The 16,575-nt window shown below is 38.2% G+C and overlaps 1 protein-coding gene across 2 annotated transcripts; it reads left to right on the forward strand.

Annotated features, from left to right (window-relative positions):
• The first annotated feature begins 1,333 nt into the window (after nucleotides 1–1,333).
• LOC122652420 (calcium/calmodulin-regulated receptor-like kinase 2) lies at nucleotides 1,334–8,879 on the forward strand. 2 transcript variants are annotated; one of them, XM_043846155.1, is made up of 8 exons: nucleotides 1,334–1,520; nucleotides 3,956–4,332; nucleotides 5,108–5,261; nucleotides 5,556–5,682; nucleotides 7,207–7,292; nucleotides 7,388–7,459; nucleotides 7,992–8,195; nucleotides 8,311–8,879. In XM_043846155.1, the coding sequence occupies exons 2-8, from the start codon at nucleotides 4,010–4,012 to the stop codon at nucleotides 8,614–8,616; spliced, it is 1,272 nt and encodes a 423-aa protein (XP_043702090.1). In that variant the 5' UTR covers nucleotides 1,334–1,520; nucleotides 3,956–4,009; the 3' UTR covers nucleotides 8,617–8,879. The 2 variants fall into 2 exon arrangements, with proteins under 2 accessions (XP_043702090.1, XP_043702091.1); XM_043846156.1 differs by lacking the exon at nucleotides 1,334–1,520 and adding an exon at nucleotides 1,654–1,722 and having other exon boundaries at nucleotides 3,950–4,332.
• The last annotated feature ends 7,696 nt before the right edge of the window (nucleotides 8,880–16,575 follow it).

Consider the following 16,575-nt stretch of genomic DNA (forward strand, 5'->3'; position numbering starts at 1 on the left):
ATTGCTAGTACCTGGCTGTGTTGTGTTCTCAAACTACCGCAATATACAAGGAATTTTGTTTAATCTTTGATAGAGAATTCTTTCAAGATATTCACATTGATCGGGAAGTGGATCTCATATTGAGAATCTCTTTCATTAAAATATCAACCTTTGGTACATTAATACGTATAATGTGTAGCTTCAGTGGGAAGTCTCAATTTCCTTAGGAGCATGGGAGTGATCGAGTGATGTATTGGAAGGAGAGACTTCTCTACTTTCAAGGCGGGCTGTACTTTCGTGCGCCCAACTTTGCCCCACATACAAGGTGGCGGAAAGTATCGCCTTGCCCCTGCCCGAGCGCCCTGCCTGAGCTGGGGTAAGGCGGTACTTTCCGCCCATCTTGTATGTTGGGCAAAGTTGGGCTCACGGAAATACTGCCCGCCGTGGAAGTAGAGGAGTCGGATTCTGTATTGGAATCACTCCTAAGCTTTGATACTTTTGCACAAAGTGGGGCCATCTCGAGGTCGAACCCAAGTCTTCCCAAGTCTACGCCTTTGCAGGCCACACTTTTGGCCATTGCACACCTTTGTCCTTCGCCCAAGAAAACCCATGATGAGTTGAAATTTTTAACCTCCGCACCTATGGGTTCGAATCCTCTACACGTACACCACACGTGTGAGAGGTAATCACCTGTTCGCTCTTTGTGAGCTGGGAATATTTATGTACATGAATGATTCATAGTCGTTCAGATGGAATCCATTCCATGAGAATGTTCTATCAATTTTTATCATTTACAAGGTGAAGAGGGATATTTATAAAAACAAATTGGACAGGTGGTTATCTCTCAGATGTATGTTCACCTTCACGTACATGGGCAATACACTCACTCACTCTCTCTCTCTTAAAGGCCCAATTTCAATTTTTGTGGCCCAAGCCCAATCCATCGTTTGGCCTAGTTATTTCTTGATTTTCGAAAAAGGCTAGCATAAGAATAAAGCAAAGAATAAAAATGGCGGGCCCAGTTTCTCTTCGATGTGACTCTCTACTCTCTAGGGTCTACAGATAGTGTCGTCGTTCAATACTGTGGATTGTGGAGGGGAGGACCGGAGGAGGGTTTATGATTCTCGATTCTAATTTTTTCTCCCGAAAACAAAAAATAATTAAATAAAGGAAGTAACAAAGAACAGGAGAAAAGGCGCGTATTTCCATGGTGCTTTTGGTTTACCGGCTCCGCTAGGAACCTGTAACAGTTTTTACAATTCCATGTCGTCATCAGATACCAAATAAAGTAACATTTCTCATTTGTTTGTTTTTTTTTTTTGTGCCCTTTTTAAAATTCTAAACTTTTCCCACTTCTGGTATCTATTTTCGTTTTTTTTGTCTGCAAGTTTCAGTTTCTTTACCAAGTCCACCCCTCTTCTGAGAGTCCTCTCTCCAGTCTCCCCCACTCCGCAAGAGCAAATAAAACGTTCGCAAGAAAGAGAGAAAACACAACCTTAGCTTTTAACGAGGATCGCCAATCTGTGGTTTTGGCTACTGAGGTAGGTTTTCCTTATTTTTACATAATAACGGGCTTTGAGAATTCACGCTGAAATGGAGTGTTTTGTGTCCTGTGTGCTTTGGATTGTTGTTCTTGATGGTTTTGGCCTTGTGGGTATTCTCCTTTTGGGGTTTTGAATTGGGCAATACGTTTGTCTAATGTTCTATTGAGAATCTTCATGATTTTGATTGCAATTCCTTTAAAATTCATACTAACAAACAAATGAAATTTTAATTGCTGTTGTTTTTGCCATATAAAGACGGTGACAGGACATGGTTGGTTTTAATGGGATCTTTCGATGGAGGCATGCGACATAGGAAAGTATATTTTGTGTTATGCTTTGGAGGCGAAAGTGCTCTTGGCTTCTAGAAACTGGGGTTATCCTTGTTGTAACCATGTAATCATCCAGAAATGATAGATAGCTATGACAGGGTAGCAGTTAGCAAGATATTTGACATATAATGCCTACCCATTTCTCTGAGATGAATGAAAGACTTATGTAGAAAAATGGAGAAGAATTATGGAGGAATATAAGTGAACAGGATTTTTTTTCTTAAGAGAATATACACATTCTATTTATTTTAGTATAAGAAATCATTATGAATCCAGATACATTTATTGGGACATGAAGATTGAAACAGCACTCCTGTTCTAAATGTTTTCTTATTTTCAGTCACCTGATGGCAATAACCAAATCTTTCAATACTTTGGCAGCAACATTCTGTTTATTGGTGCCATGATTAAATTTTTCTAATCAACTTTTGTATTCACGGTAATTGTTTAGTTTTGATGAGTTTCTCTTTGTTGAAGACTATTGTTATAATTTTTGTACTAATGTTCATATTTTTAATAATGTCTTCACATGTTTTCACATAGATGCATGAAAAACTGTCATCTTTTCTAGGCCCCCTGCCTAGCAAAGAGAAGCATGGTGGAAGTTTCAGTTTCTTATTAGTCTGGTACTTATTTGTTTCTAGTCAGTTGTATAAATTTTCCCCATATTTAATCTTTCTTAAGAGCAAGGACCATCAATTTTGGACTATAACTATCCCAAAAAAAAAAAACTTTGGACAGCATGTTCTTAATTCAGTCTGTGGACATGCCAGGCTATTAGGTTTTGATAAAGTTCCATGCCTTGCTTTCTCTGTCCTGCGGGTAATGTGGGCTATTGTTGGCCTAATGGTGTATCCAAGTTCTTATGATTTGATATTATTCTTTTGTTGGTTGTCGTTCTTATTCTTCTGCCCCCTTCAGTGTGAGCTATTTTCATTTTCCTTCACAAGCCCTATATTCCTTGTTCTACCCTTTTCCCCTCTATTTTATACTGTTGTGAAAGGAAGTAAACAACCCCTTCATTTTTCTCTGTTGTATTTGACATATTTTCTTCATCCTGGAAATTAAGATTTGACCAAATGGAGAGAGACAAGTCCATCAGTAAGTGGAATATTGGGACAAGGGACACACAAAGTGGTCAGGAACTACATTTGACTGGTCAATCAAACCTCCTTCATGAACTTTATAGATATTTCTATCTGTAAATTTCCCTTACTGCACACAATATGTTTTGAAAGCACATTATAAGAGAAAGAGAGAGAATCTGGAGGTGTTCTGGTGGGTGCTCTTCTAAACACCCTCTAGATGCTTGCTCTACCTAGTAGTAGTGCCCAGACGGGTGTACAAAAACTGACCATAGGGGATTTTTTTCTAATATTTTCTCAACCTTCCAAGTTAGCATAACAGCAATATTTCTTATAATATTCTGATCCTGCTGAAATTGGACATGGGAAATCTTGTGGTGGCACCTGTTACATGATATGAGTCCTTATATCATGCTTTCATATGTTCATTTTCTGTATCATACTCAAGAATTTAGGTTTCCTCTTAATACTCAAACTAGACCGCACTGTAATTTTTCTTTTGTTGTGTATGGGAGAAAGAGATCAGAATATTTGGTATTGACATCCAAAACAGTATAAGTTTCTAAATTTACGCTTACTCTTTGTGGATTTTCCATTCCCATTCACATTATGTATCTGCTCTCTGGAAGCCTTTATTGTTCACCAATAAGAAGTCACCCTTATGGTATTCTATTACTGTTGATTTTCTCTCCTTGTTTTTTGGGTGAGTTGAGGGTGTGGTTGTGAGGGTTGAGGTCAACGATGTATGAGAGCAACAGCTGCAAATACAAAATGGGCAAATAGATAGAAAAAGCACAACATCTCAGAAGATTGCTTGGCAATGATTCTTGATCTTCTCCTTTGCTGAATTTAGTATGCAATTAATACCAAAAAAATTTAAAATTTCCGAATGGATAATGTATGGGCTTCTTAGTATTGATCATTACTCATTGTTTCTTTTTCTTTTTCCCTAATATTATTTACATGTTCCTGTGGAGGAGGTTGTTTCAGTTTCATTAATACTAATGTCCATTCACAGATTGTGTCAACCCCAAAATGTTCATACCTGCCAACTGTCAGAAGAAGGCACAGAATGAGAAATCAAACTGAATTGGTTATTGGTGTCTCGGTTGGTCTGGCTATTGGTGTCTTACTAGCATTGTGTGCATTTATTGGCATAAGGTGGTACAAAAAACGGTCTAATCTTCGACGCTGTTCAAATGATCGTAATATAACTACTCTCCCTATTCGTATGAATGGCATAGGAGCAAGTATTGACTCCAGTGCATCTCTTTCAAATTCCATAACTATTCCTGTCCCGCAGCACCTTCCAGAAAACACCCAGCGGTTCAGGTGGAACCGTCACAAGAAAGATCAGTTTGCATCAACATCTGGCATTCTGAGATTCGCGTACAAGTATGTGCTATGTAATTTCATCTGTTAATATATTGGAACTTGATAATTTTCTGCTGGCATCCTTGGTAGAGTTTATGTTTTATGCTTGTTCTTTTTTAATTTGCATTTCATTATATTTCATGACTACAGGGATCATTTGGCCAGTATTTTTCTTATTTAACTGTACATATTAATTATTTGAATAAAATGTATAATTGTGTAAATGCAACTTAGAATATTTACTCAAAACCCACCAATTTGTTGTCCTAGATTAGCAAAGGGTTGCAGACATTATAAATCTTGAATGTCCTTGGCTGCCAGGCCATGTTTCAGTTATATTAGGGTACTCATGGCTACTTAACCTTTTTAGCAAAGGTGCTTCACTTTTGGAGAGAACCTGATTGAGCATCAGACTTTGTTGATTCCAATTGCATGATTGTTCGCGTTCTCCTTTAACATCCCCACCCCAACAAGGGGGTGAATGAAGATGCAAGAGAAACTTTGCACAAAATCCAGAGACCTGCAAAAAAAGAAGGGTTTCTGAACATTTTCTATGCAAATCAAGCATTTTCTTTTCAAAATATCTCAATAAATTCCTTTGAAAACTACATTTTCTTTTTCCAGTATTACAATGATGTGCTGAGTAGACAAATCAAGAATCATATTTTAGGAAAAAACATGTCTAGGAGATAAGCATGCTAATTACTGGTAGATGTTCACATAGTATAGTACAAGATTGTGTGGGTCTATATGATTAAGTGAAAGACCAAGATTTTCTATTGGTTTTGCTTGCCAGGGATATTCAAAAAGCCACACAGAACTTCACTACTATTTTAGGACAGGGTTCATTTGGTCCAGTCTATAAAGCTACAATGCCAACAGGTGGAGTGGCAGCTGTTAAAGTGCTTGCAGCTGACTCCAAACAAGGGGAGAAAGAGTTCCAAACAGAGGTAATTTCTAAGTTTGGAAATTATTTTTAAGAAGGATAGGACTTCTGTTTCCCTTTATTAAAAATGAAATATTAGTTCACATTGCATGTGTTACCATCCAAGTCTTTATTTAGAAGCAATTAGACTTTGAAATTTGGGGGAATTATTTGGGGGAAGCATTAAGTGTTACCATCCAAGTCTTTATCTAGAAGCAATTAGACTTTGAAATTTGTGGGAAGTATTATGTGTAAATAACCTTCTCTTTCCAAACTCTTATTATTATCGCCTACTAGCTAAGCCTGGTCTTTTCTGCAGGTACTTTTGCTAGGTAGGCTGCATCATCGTAATCTGGTGAATTTGGTCGGGTATTGTGTGGATAAGGGTCAGCACATGTTGTTATATGAATTTATGAGTAATGGGAGCTTGGAAAACCTATTATATAGTAAGGAGTCATCTTTATTTTCTTTATCATGAACTACTGATATTTGATGCATTGCTAATCTTTTTTTGGATGAATCATGCATTGCTAATCTAGATGTTTCATCTTATTATTTATGTAGATTCCCATCCATGTGATGAGTATACCTTTGAATTGAAGTCAGATTCCATATTACTTAGGATTCGAGACAAAGAAGAATCGGCTACTAACTACTGAAAAGAATTATATTTTGGTTAGAGAAATTCTGTATTTTCACTTCAAAATTTTTTTTTTCCTTTTCCCTCCCCCCAAAAAAACAACCTTGGGATGGGGACGGGAGATCTGGTTTCAGCCCAAACAAAACAAGCTTTTCGACTTTTGGGAATTAGTCAAAACAGTCCATTTTGGGTAGGAAGGCAAGAATCCCAGCTTTCTTCCTTGACCAGTGGATATCGGACTCTTCTTTCCATGCGCAAGAAAAGGTTTGCTGAGAAGCCCATCCAGCAGGCCCATATTGGTGGCCCTAGGATTCTAGGAGGCAGCACATGCAACCTTTAATTTGTTGATCTTGCCCAACCTTTGAAAATGGGGAGATTTCATAGAAATCTGTAAGCTTTGGGAAAATTTTAAACCATTGTTAGGAATGTCCTGTCAATAGTGATTAGGCCTATTCACCCATCCAACATATGGCACATCAATTTATAGTCCCTACAGCTAGTTATGGGCAAATAAACCCATAAGCTGTTGGTAATCAACCAATCCTTGTTCATGCTAGTATGCCAGTGTAGCAATTTATTCAGCTAATTATGGGTCCATTGCCCCTTCCCATCATACTGTCATCCCTCAACTCTGCATTCTTATTTGTAGTATTTCCTTGATCTCCTTGATATATGCGAATTATTTTCATTCCTGAATGTTTCCATATAAAAAGTGATGAGTAGGGATTCCACTAAAGTGGCCCAGATGCTGTGACAGTTTTCTGCAATTACAAACAATGAGTCAACCGATCTCTCACCTAAGGCTTTGCTGTTCAGGAATTAACTACTTTATGTGAGTCATAGTTATTAAAATCGAGATGTGTATTGAACTGAGAAGGGGTTCAGTTCTGGTTCAATTTGGTTTAAAAGAATTTAAAAGAATTTAAATTCAAAAAAAAAAAGAAGGAAAAAATCAGGGGGGGGGGAAGAAAACTGCCAAACTGAATCAAGTGGTTTTCTGTGATTCCCAGAAAATCATCCAAATCGAGTGGTTTGCTTGGTTTTTAGTACTAGGTGATTTTTATATGAAGACTGGATTGAAATGGTCCTGACCAGCTCAAACTTCTGTCTGGTTTTAAAACTACGATGTCAGTCATAGGCTCAAACTAGCTAATCCTAGACTGAATGTCAACTGAGTGATAAGCACACATATCTGCTAGATTATAATTTTAGTTTGACCAAGCTATCAAAAAATAATAGTTTAACCATCCATGTATGCAGTTAAGCAGAATCCTGTTCTGAATGTTCACCTTTGAATTAACTAAAAGTGTTCTGGTTTACATTCACTTAGGTGAAGGTGAGCAAGTTTTGAGCTGGGATGAAAGGCTTCAAATTGCTTTAGATATTTCACATGGAATTGAATATCTTCATGATGGGGTATGTTGACTGATATCTTTGATTGTTTTATTGGTGAAGCAGTATGTTAACCATGTGACATAGACCACTTGGTAATAATGCAAAACTTCTGACAGGCTGTGCCACCTGTAATACATCGGGACCTGAAATCTGCTAATATATTGTTGGACCAATCAATGAGGGCCAAGGTATGGAAATTGTATGCATACTTTTGTTTCAGTCATTACTCTTATCTGATTATAAATGATAACTGAAAAAATTTGTGATAGTACGTAGCTCCGTACTGATATTGTTCAGTGGAGGTATCCAAAATATAAATTATCATATTAGGAATTAGAATAAGAATAGTGTAGCAGTTAAATATTTTGAAGCTAGAATGCGTTCAACACTAAGGTCTCATTGCTTGTTGAATTCCAATTTAAAGTTCACCTAATGATTGATGAGTGGGACTACCATCTGTAACCCAATGTTTACAGATGCGCTCTCTCTCTCCAAGAAGGGTGGTGGTGGTCATGTCAATTTTTGGTATTGCCAATGGGTAAGAATGCATTTCATGTGTTCACTTACTTAACGATGTATGCACATTTAAGGCTTAAAAACCACATGAGTCCTTGCCAACTCATTGAGGCTTGTTCAGTGATGTCTACAAGTAGTTAACAATCAGCTATTTCCCACAATATATGAATGTATCTGATCTACATTACAACCTATTTGAATTAGGTTGCTGATTTTGGTCTGTCCAAGGAAGAGGCCTTTGATGGCAGAAATTCGGGCCTGAAGGGTACATATGGTTACATAGATCCCGAGTACATCTCTAGTAACAAATTCACAAAGAAAAGTGACCTCTATAGTCTTGGAATCATCCTCTTCGAACTAATTACAGCAATTCACCCACATCAAAACCTTATGGAATACGTCAATCTGGTTAGTTTCTTACCCTCCACTAATCCAGAATCTGCATTGTATATTCTTGTCACAGAACTCCTGACATAAACACTACTCTCTCTCTCTCTCTCTCTCTCTGTGTCTGTGTTTATAGGCAGAAATGAGTCCAGATGGTGTGGATGAAATACTTGATAAGAAACTTGTAGGGAAATGCAACCCTGAGGAGGTTAGGCTCCTTGCCAGCATTGGTCACAGGTGCTTGCACAAAACCCCACGAAGGCGTCCATCAATTGGAGATGTTTCACAGGCTATATTGAAGATAAAAAAGCGACGCCTCAGCAAAGAAGATACCATGTCTTTTGCTCTTGCAGCAGATGTTACACCAGTGATAAAGCGGATAGAGCATCAGCAAGTGGAGCTTAGTAAGTTGACAAGCATGAACAATGGAGTACAAGATTAAGTGACTAACCCAAAATTGGCCATTTGACTATAATTTTTTTGCTTGATAGTAAATATACCGACAACGGGAGATGATCCCTAAATATAGATCAAAGGACTTGATTTAGGTATAGATGAGATTCTACACTTGCACTGAGGCATGCATTTTGTATCGCCGAATTTCCATGAAGATTGAACGGCTATAATGAACAATGTAAGAGATGCGAAAACGTGAAGGTACTCATCTTGATCATTTCAAGTTGGATCAATCTTCCTCCTTCAAAATGATGGATAGCTGGACTCTTCAATCATGGAATGCACTTTGCCTAGCCAATTCCCATTGGCTTAACAGGATGCTGTGATTCACATTTTTTCATCTGTTAGAAAGAACCAACCTGTAAATTTTGTCTTCCTTACAAGTTAAGTTCCCTTGCCATGTGACAGCTTTGGATGGGTGTGGATGGATCCATGTGATGGAGGATCCCATACTCATTCTACTGGTTTGATTTCTTCAACATGCAACTAGGATGTGAAGTGGTTAAAAACTGTGTCTATAGAGCAATAAAATTTGAAAAATTCCACTTCACTAGTGAAATCTACCAGCATTTCTGTAATTACATATACAATTTTGAACTCACTTTTAAGGCATTTAGCCCATTTCATTTCATTTCATCAGTCATGCCAATCTCCTTACCCGTTTGCTAATAAATTGGTGCAAATAGTGGGGAACCTGAGCAGTCTTTTTGTTGTGGTCCTCTGTATTGGACTGGATGCATACTCAAGTCATCAAAAAATGTGAATAATATATACATCAAATAGTGTCTGTGATGCGAACTTTTGGAGAATTCAATCCCATAAACCGGTTGATAAGGTGAGGGAACTCAAGACCACATCAATCTACACCAAATCTGAGGGAACTCAAGACCATATCAATCTACACCAAATCACTCTCGTAACTGATGTGGGATCAATCCACATATGATTGATGTGGATTGTAATAATCCACTATGCTTTCGAATCGATGTCCACGACAATCTACACCGGTTCAGATAGTCCTTTCTAAGTTGTTCCACTCTACTCTAGGGTCTCTGTTTGGCAACAGGTAGTCCGTAATTTCTTAGTTGCTTCATTCTGGCATCAGATTGTCCCTTTCGCACAAGGGTTGGGAGTTGGGATCGGGGATTGACTATTTTGATACTATTATTACGAACCTTTAGATAACCTAAGACCATATCAACCCACATCAATTCACTTCTGTAACTGATGTAAGATCAGTCCCCCATATGATTGATATGAGATCATTACAGTTTGAGCCTTATGTGGATACTGATATACAAGGGTCATTTATAAGATTACCTCTTTGGAATCTGGATCTAGTAGAAAACCCTTTTCAAAGGTTTCAAAACCTCTTGTCAAAGTATCACACCCAAGACAATTCAATTTTCATTCTGGAGGATGCAGTTTAACCTAAAAGGCCTTGTCGGTTAATCTTTTCGATTTGGCGTGTGGCTTGTGTGTTTACCAATATCAAAAAAAAAAAATAAAAAATAAAAAAATATATATATATATATACATGGGAGAATGTTCTCTGTGCCGTAGTGCAGGCTGCACCCAGGCACATGGGCAGCCTGTGCAGGGGGCAGGGTGGTCATTGAGCCCACCCCCATGTGCTTGGGCACAACCTGCGATATATATATATATTGGGAAAATATCATCCCCCTCCCCTCTAAGTATCCATAATATCAACCCAATCCCCAAGTTTTGAATAATGATAATGCCTTCCCCTACTTTCCCAAGATTCTATCAACCTACCCTAACCGTTAAAAAACGTCATTAAGTACTGATGTGGCATGAATAAAATTTCTAAAACCCCAAAATACTCTTAATATGTTGACAAAAAAAAACCTCTTAAAATTTTATTCCCTTTTTGTCCTCCCATACTTCCTCTTTTGCGTCGTCTTCTTCCTCTGTGCTTCTTCTTCTTCTCCTTCTGCCAGCACCACCATCATCGCCACCACTGCCGCCTCCGATCCTCTTCCACCGCCACCACCACCAGGGGGCAAAAGTGGGAAGTTTATATAAGAATTCGGAAAACCTAACCCTAATTCGTATGTATAACAGACAACCCGCTCCCCCTTTCCTTCCTCATTCATTCCTTCATAAAGCCCTAAAACCCAGTGGCGTCTCTATGTGTGTGTGTGCTTATGTGTGAGGATGAAAATGATGCACTGATGCGGATTATCTTCTAACATCTTTTTTATGAATCGATCCAATACACGTTTCCCTCAAATTTTCCTTTACTCTCTCTGTTCTTGGTTATAGGTAATGTAGGTAATGTTCTGTTTTCAGTAATGTTGATACGCTGGCGATGAGGCGCTAAAGTTGTGGAGCAGAGTGAAGCGGTTGTTGGCGGTAACAGAGAAGAAAGAATTGGTTATGTCGTGGTTGGGATACGATGAGAAATTGGTTAAGGGTTTTGGTCGATAGAGCTGGAGAAGATGGAAGAAAGGAAAAAAAAAAACCGGGATGGGAAGAGAAAGTGGGAGAAGTGATTTCAGTAGAAAAAAAGAAGAAGAAATAGAATGGGATATGATAACGGCTGGAAAATAAAAGAAGAATATGGAAAATGGGAGAGGGTTCGGTGGGGTTTTGGTGGGATTTTTTAGAAAAACAGAAAGACAAAATAGAAAAATGAAGGAGAAAGTGGGTCGGTGGTAGTGGAATTAAAATGGGTTCCAAGAAATAGGAAATAGAGATGGGTTGTAGAGGTTTCAGGTTCGACTAGATGGAAATGGGGAATAGGAAGAAGGAATGAAGAATAAAAATGGAATGGATGGAAATGGGTTTCAGTGGGGTTTCTGTTTTCGCCTCATCTTTTTGATGAATCGATTCACTACGTGTTTCCCTCAAATTTTTCAGACGCTCCCACCTACTCCATTTGGACTCCACTTTTTCTTCTTCAATCCCCATGGTTTAAAAGTTAAAAACTTCAAATTGATGCGATTCCTTTATCAACCCTTAGAATTTGATACAGAATCGGAATCTGGATCGGTCAATGTGATTCCAATACGATCAAGGTCGGTGAGAAATTGGCCGAAACATGCCTTAACCCTAGTTTCAGCATAAGGATCGGTCGAGTTGCTGGCGGAGGAAGAAGAAGAAGAAGTAGTAGCACAGAGAAAGAAAAGGAAATGGGAGAAGACGATGCAAAAAGGAAAGTAAGGGAGGGCAAAAAGGGAATAAAATACTAGTAAGGGTATTTTGGGGTTTTAAAATTTTTGTTCATGCCACATCATCACTTAATGGCGATTTTTAATGATTAAGATACGGTTGATAGAATCTTTGGATAGTAGGGGAGGGTGTTATCATTATTCAAAATTTGGGAATTGGATTGATATTATGGATACTTAGGGGAGGGGGATGATATTTTCCCATATATATTTCTTTTAGCATATCATTGAGTTGCGTGGTCCCTATACCAATGCAGGGCCAAAGAGAATGCACAGGGATAGAGGTGTCAACAGGCCAGTTCGGGCCGGTTTTGGTTCGGGTTTTTCGGTTTCGGTGTGATTTTTATAGAAATCGAAACCAAACCATTAAGAAATATTCGGTTTCGGTGCAGTTTGGTTTCCTGTCGGTTTCGATTTATGATAACGGGTTGATATCGGTTTGGATTCGATTTGGTACCGATTTTATATAACTAGTAAGGTCCGATTAATGCTAATTTTTCTTTTCTTTTTCTTTTAAGTACATAAAATATTTCAAATACAATGCATCTTTGTATCCTATGTCCTATGGCCTATGGATACAATTGGTTGGGTAATCACTAACAAAGGATATGAGATAAAGTGAGAAACTATCACAACACATTTAGGGGGCAATGGGGCATTAGGCATTTACTGATATACTCATTTATCGGGTTAGGTCGGTTCGGTTTGGGTTCGGGCCTAACGGTTCAGGCTATCCCAAACCAAACCAAACCGTTTGCCTTTCTGGATCCACAAACCAAACCGAATCATTAAGAGTTCGGTCCAGTGTGGTCCGGGCTCGTTCGGGCTGATTCGGACCGGTTTCATCGGTTCGAGTTGGATATTGACACCCCTACACAGGGATAACAATATGGGTGGGATATTTTCATTTCACAAGAGTGGGCCAGTCATGTCATGCGCTGATGTGCCTGGGTCCAAGCACCACGTAGCCTGACAATGATCTTTTTGGACATTCACTATCTTCCTTCATCAATTGGGTCCTCCCAAATGAATTGCCAGTCTCTTTCTTATCCACCCAGTGGCTTGAGTGGAAGAAGTCAATATCTTCGCATGTAAATACCTCTTCCTTTCTTTTAATTAAAATGCAAAAAATTCTTTCATGTTTATGATATAATTGACAGTGTATCATAACAATGATTACAAAAGAAGAGTTAATGTATAAATGGAAGGAGAAAGTTGCGCGATGAAGGTTTACCAACCCATCTTAGTATAAGTTCCAAACTAATTTCGTGATAACTTCTCACGCCCATCCTTTAACCTGCTGTGAATGGATTTCACTGTGACTGAAGGGAAATTTTATCTTAAATGAAAAGACAAATGTATAACTAGGACAATCAAGAATTGTAAATGAGACATTCAAGGAGGACAATTGCTAATGTAACTAGTTGGGGGCTAGTACAGTTGAGCCTAGCCTGAAAGGAGGTCTCGGTTTCGATACCCCCTATTACCCCTTCAAATGGACTGGGTTTCTCTTTGCTTTTTTGGGCAGGCGTGGTTGTTAAAAGTCCAAAAGTTATATTTCCTTTCTGAAATAATTGACAATATTTATTTAACAAAGTTAACCTTTGGGTTGCCCAGTTCTACACATCTTTTGTTCTTAGTTTGTTTTCTATAGGTATCATCCTTAACCAATTTGGCTGGTAAATTAATATCTTCATTATTGCCTTTAATGCCAGCATGCTTTGCACCTCTTTTATTCCTTGCTTTTTATTTTCTTTCCTGATTCTTTTTGCTTTTCCTTGATGGTTATCATAAAAGTTTTATTGAAGCAAACTTTTACTAATTAAAGCATGAATGAATGCAAAATAACCCTTTCCACACACTTATGCTTAATGTAGAGAACCACATGCATGTCCTCCTGAGCTTTCTTTCCTACATCATATCTTACCTACTAAAGACTAAAATAGAGTACAAATTAGTAGGAAGAATCCATGAATCCAGCTATTGAAGTGTGGGTAGGTTTACCCTTGATTTCAAATCATTTTATTTTTCCTCAAGACTGATAGACACTTAATTGGCCCTAATTATCACCTATAGGTAACTCCAAGGCCCTATTTGTTTGGTAAACAAAAAGGAATGAGAAAGGAAAAATCATAAGCCTCACATATAATAAGAATAGGATCAAGGGCAGCACAAGCAAGGAAATACTACAATAGTAAGAAATTGGGTGAAATAATAAAAGGGTTTTTATAATTACCACCCCCAAATCTTTCATATCTACTATTATCTCCTCAAAAACTTTCAAATAACTGTTACCCTCCCCTGTTGCATACTAATGACAAAATGACTCCCACCATTACAGACCCGTAACGGAGGGGGTTAGTAGTGATATTTTACTGTTGTCACGAATTATATATGACCAAAATACCCTTCGTACCCTTCCTCTTCACTTCCTCTCTTCACTTCATCACTTGCAGCAAACCGAAGGAACAAGAACATCGTCGGCTTCCTTCTCTGACGAACACCTCTTCATCACTTCCTCTTCACTTTCAAGTTGTTTGAAAGGTGAGATGCCCGTTGGGTATATTCAGATTCCTGTGGGAGTCGCATGCCCTCTGTTGCTTGACGGAAGGGAGTTTACGGTGGATGAAGCAAAGTTGCAAAGCTGTTCCTCCGGTGTTTCCTTCTTTCCTGACTTCCTATGAGGAAGGGAAAGCTCTCTCTCTTCTGCTACGGGTTGGTTACTTGCCATAGAAGGTTCTCTTGTGATTAATTATTTAAAAAAAAAAAAAAAAATCTTAGAAGGAAAATAGGGCAAAAAAATTCACTTAAAACTAGGGTTTTTTATGTTGGTTTCTGGGTATTTTCGTTGATCTAACTTCACACGTAATCGATTCAAGTAATTCAACTGTCATAAACTTCGTTGATTATCTTCGCCGGCCGTTTTAGTTTTGTTTATTTGAAATTTTTTATTTATTAAAATTGAATTTTTGGTTTACAGATTGGTTGGAGTGACCGTTCGAGGAGATATCTTCGCTGTGTTCGCCTTTGTTTACGTGATTCTTTTTCTAGGTTTTACAACCCCTAAAAAAGATTCTGATTATATCTTTCTCTTGTGGGTTTGGGAAAAGGAACTAGTCTATATGCGGTGCTAGTAAGGGAAAGACAAAAAGATAGGGAAAGGAAAAGATGGAAAGTAGAATTAAGGTTTTGTTGATTATATGTTTGGTGGGTTTTGATGAAATTAGGTTTTAATGAACTCTGTTGTCATAGGTTTGTGATAATTACGGTATTATTTTCTCGTTTTGGTGGAATTTCAGGATTTTGGTTTCTTGTTGGAGTTGGGACGAAGCCGAATTACCTTGATTTCGATTTTTAGAGAATTTGTGGGGGAATTCGTTTTGGGTGCAGAGATAAACGAGCAAGTTTGTAAATTTTTTGAATTTCGGTTGTTTTTGTGAATTGGGTCTTTCCGCTTTTGTGGTGGAGATTTCCCAATTTGGGGTTAGAATGAGTTTACAATTTGGTGGGGGAATTCGTTTTGGGTGCAACAGTCCCTATGGGCTGCTTCTCAGAGAACTTGTTAGCTCCAAGCTTAACATCTTCTTCCTTGCCCTCTTTTTCTTATCTGTTGCTCTAGATCTTCTTTTCCTCTGAAGCTCTGAACACAACAACAAAAGGCACTGAAGCAATAGACTGTAGGAGTTTAGGACCTCAAGTGGAGAAAACAAGGTTTGGGGTTGCAGAGGAGGAAGAAGAAGAAGGAGACGAAGAAGGAGAAGGAGGAGGAGAAGGGGCGGTGATGGGGTGGGGTTTTTTTTACAATTACCACTCCAAAAGGGCATTTTGGTCCTAGAAAATCCGTGACAACGGCACACTCTCACGATTAACCCTCTCCATTACGGGAATGTAACGGTGGGGGCCAGTTAGTTATTAGTATGCAACAGGGGAGGGTAGTAGTTGTTTGAAAGTATTTAGGGAGGTAATAATAGATATCAAAGTTTTTGGGTGGTAATTATAAAAAACCCATAATAAAATAATAATATAATTCATACCTCCATTTTTTTTCACAAAATCCTACTAAATATGGTAAAACTTTGAAAAAGGGTGGGGTCGATAATTCACTTGCCGCATAAATAGACAAAACATTTAATGCACTTTAATATTTAATGCATATTATCTGGTACTTTATCATCTCATACAAATAAATAACTTTAGTTTTTAAAAATTTATGAAAAACCTTCAAAATATCTCACCCCTTGTTCCCATCAAACAAACAAGACCTAAAAAAAAAAGGGAAAATTACATCTACCTCCCCTGTACTTTGCCCTAATTACACGTTCCTCCCCTTGATTTTCCCACCTTTTATACGATTCCCTTGTAGTTTCTGAAAGTTTACTAAGACCTCCCCTGCCGTTAACATTTGTCTGTTAAGTGCTGACATGTCGTAGTTAGTTTTTTATAATGCCCAAACTAACCCTAGGTCATTGTGAGATGACTCATTTACCCTTGTGATAAAAAACGAAAATAAGATGGGAGAATGACTTGCCATTTCTTTATCTCCCAACTTCATCTTCAACCTCTGAACCGTTTCTACCAAAAAAAAAAACCTCTGAACCGTGAAATCGCCCGCGATATGCCCCCTACTATTGCCTGAGTCTTATGCTCTGCGGCTAGAGAAGAAAGGCGCGGAGAACACACACATGCAGTTGTTCTTAATTACTTCTTCTTCTTCTAATATCAATTGGTTGTCTCTAGTCATCCTCTGTGTT

Source organism: Telopea speciosissima, chromosome 2, assembly GCF_018873765.1.
Source record: "Telopea speciosissima isolate NSW1024214 ecotype Mountain lineage chromosome 2, Tspe_v1, whole genome shotgun sequence".
NCBI lineage: Eukaryota > Viridiplantae > Streptophyta > Magnoliopsida > Proteales > Proteaceae > Telopea > Telopea speciosissima.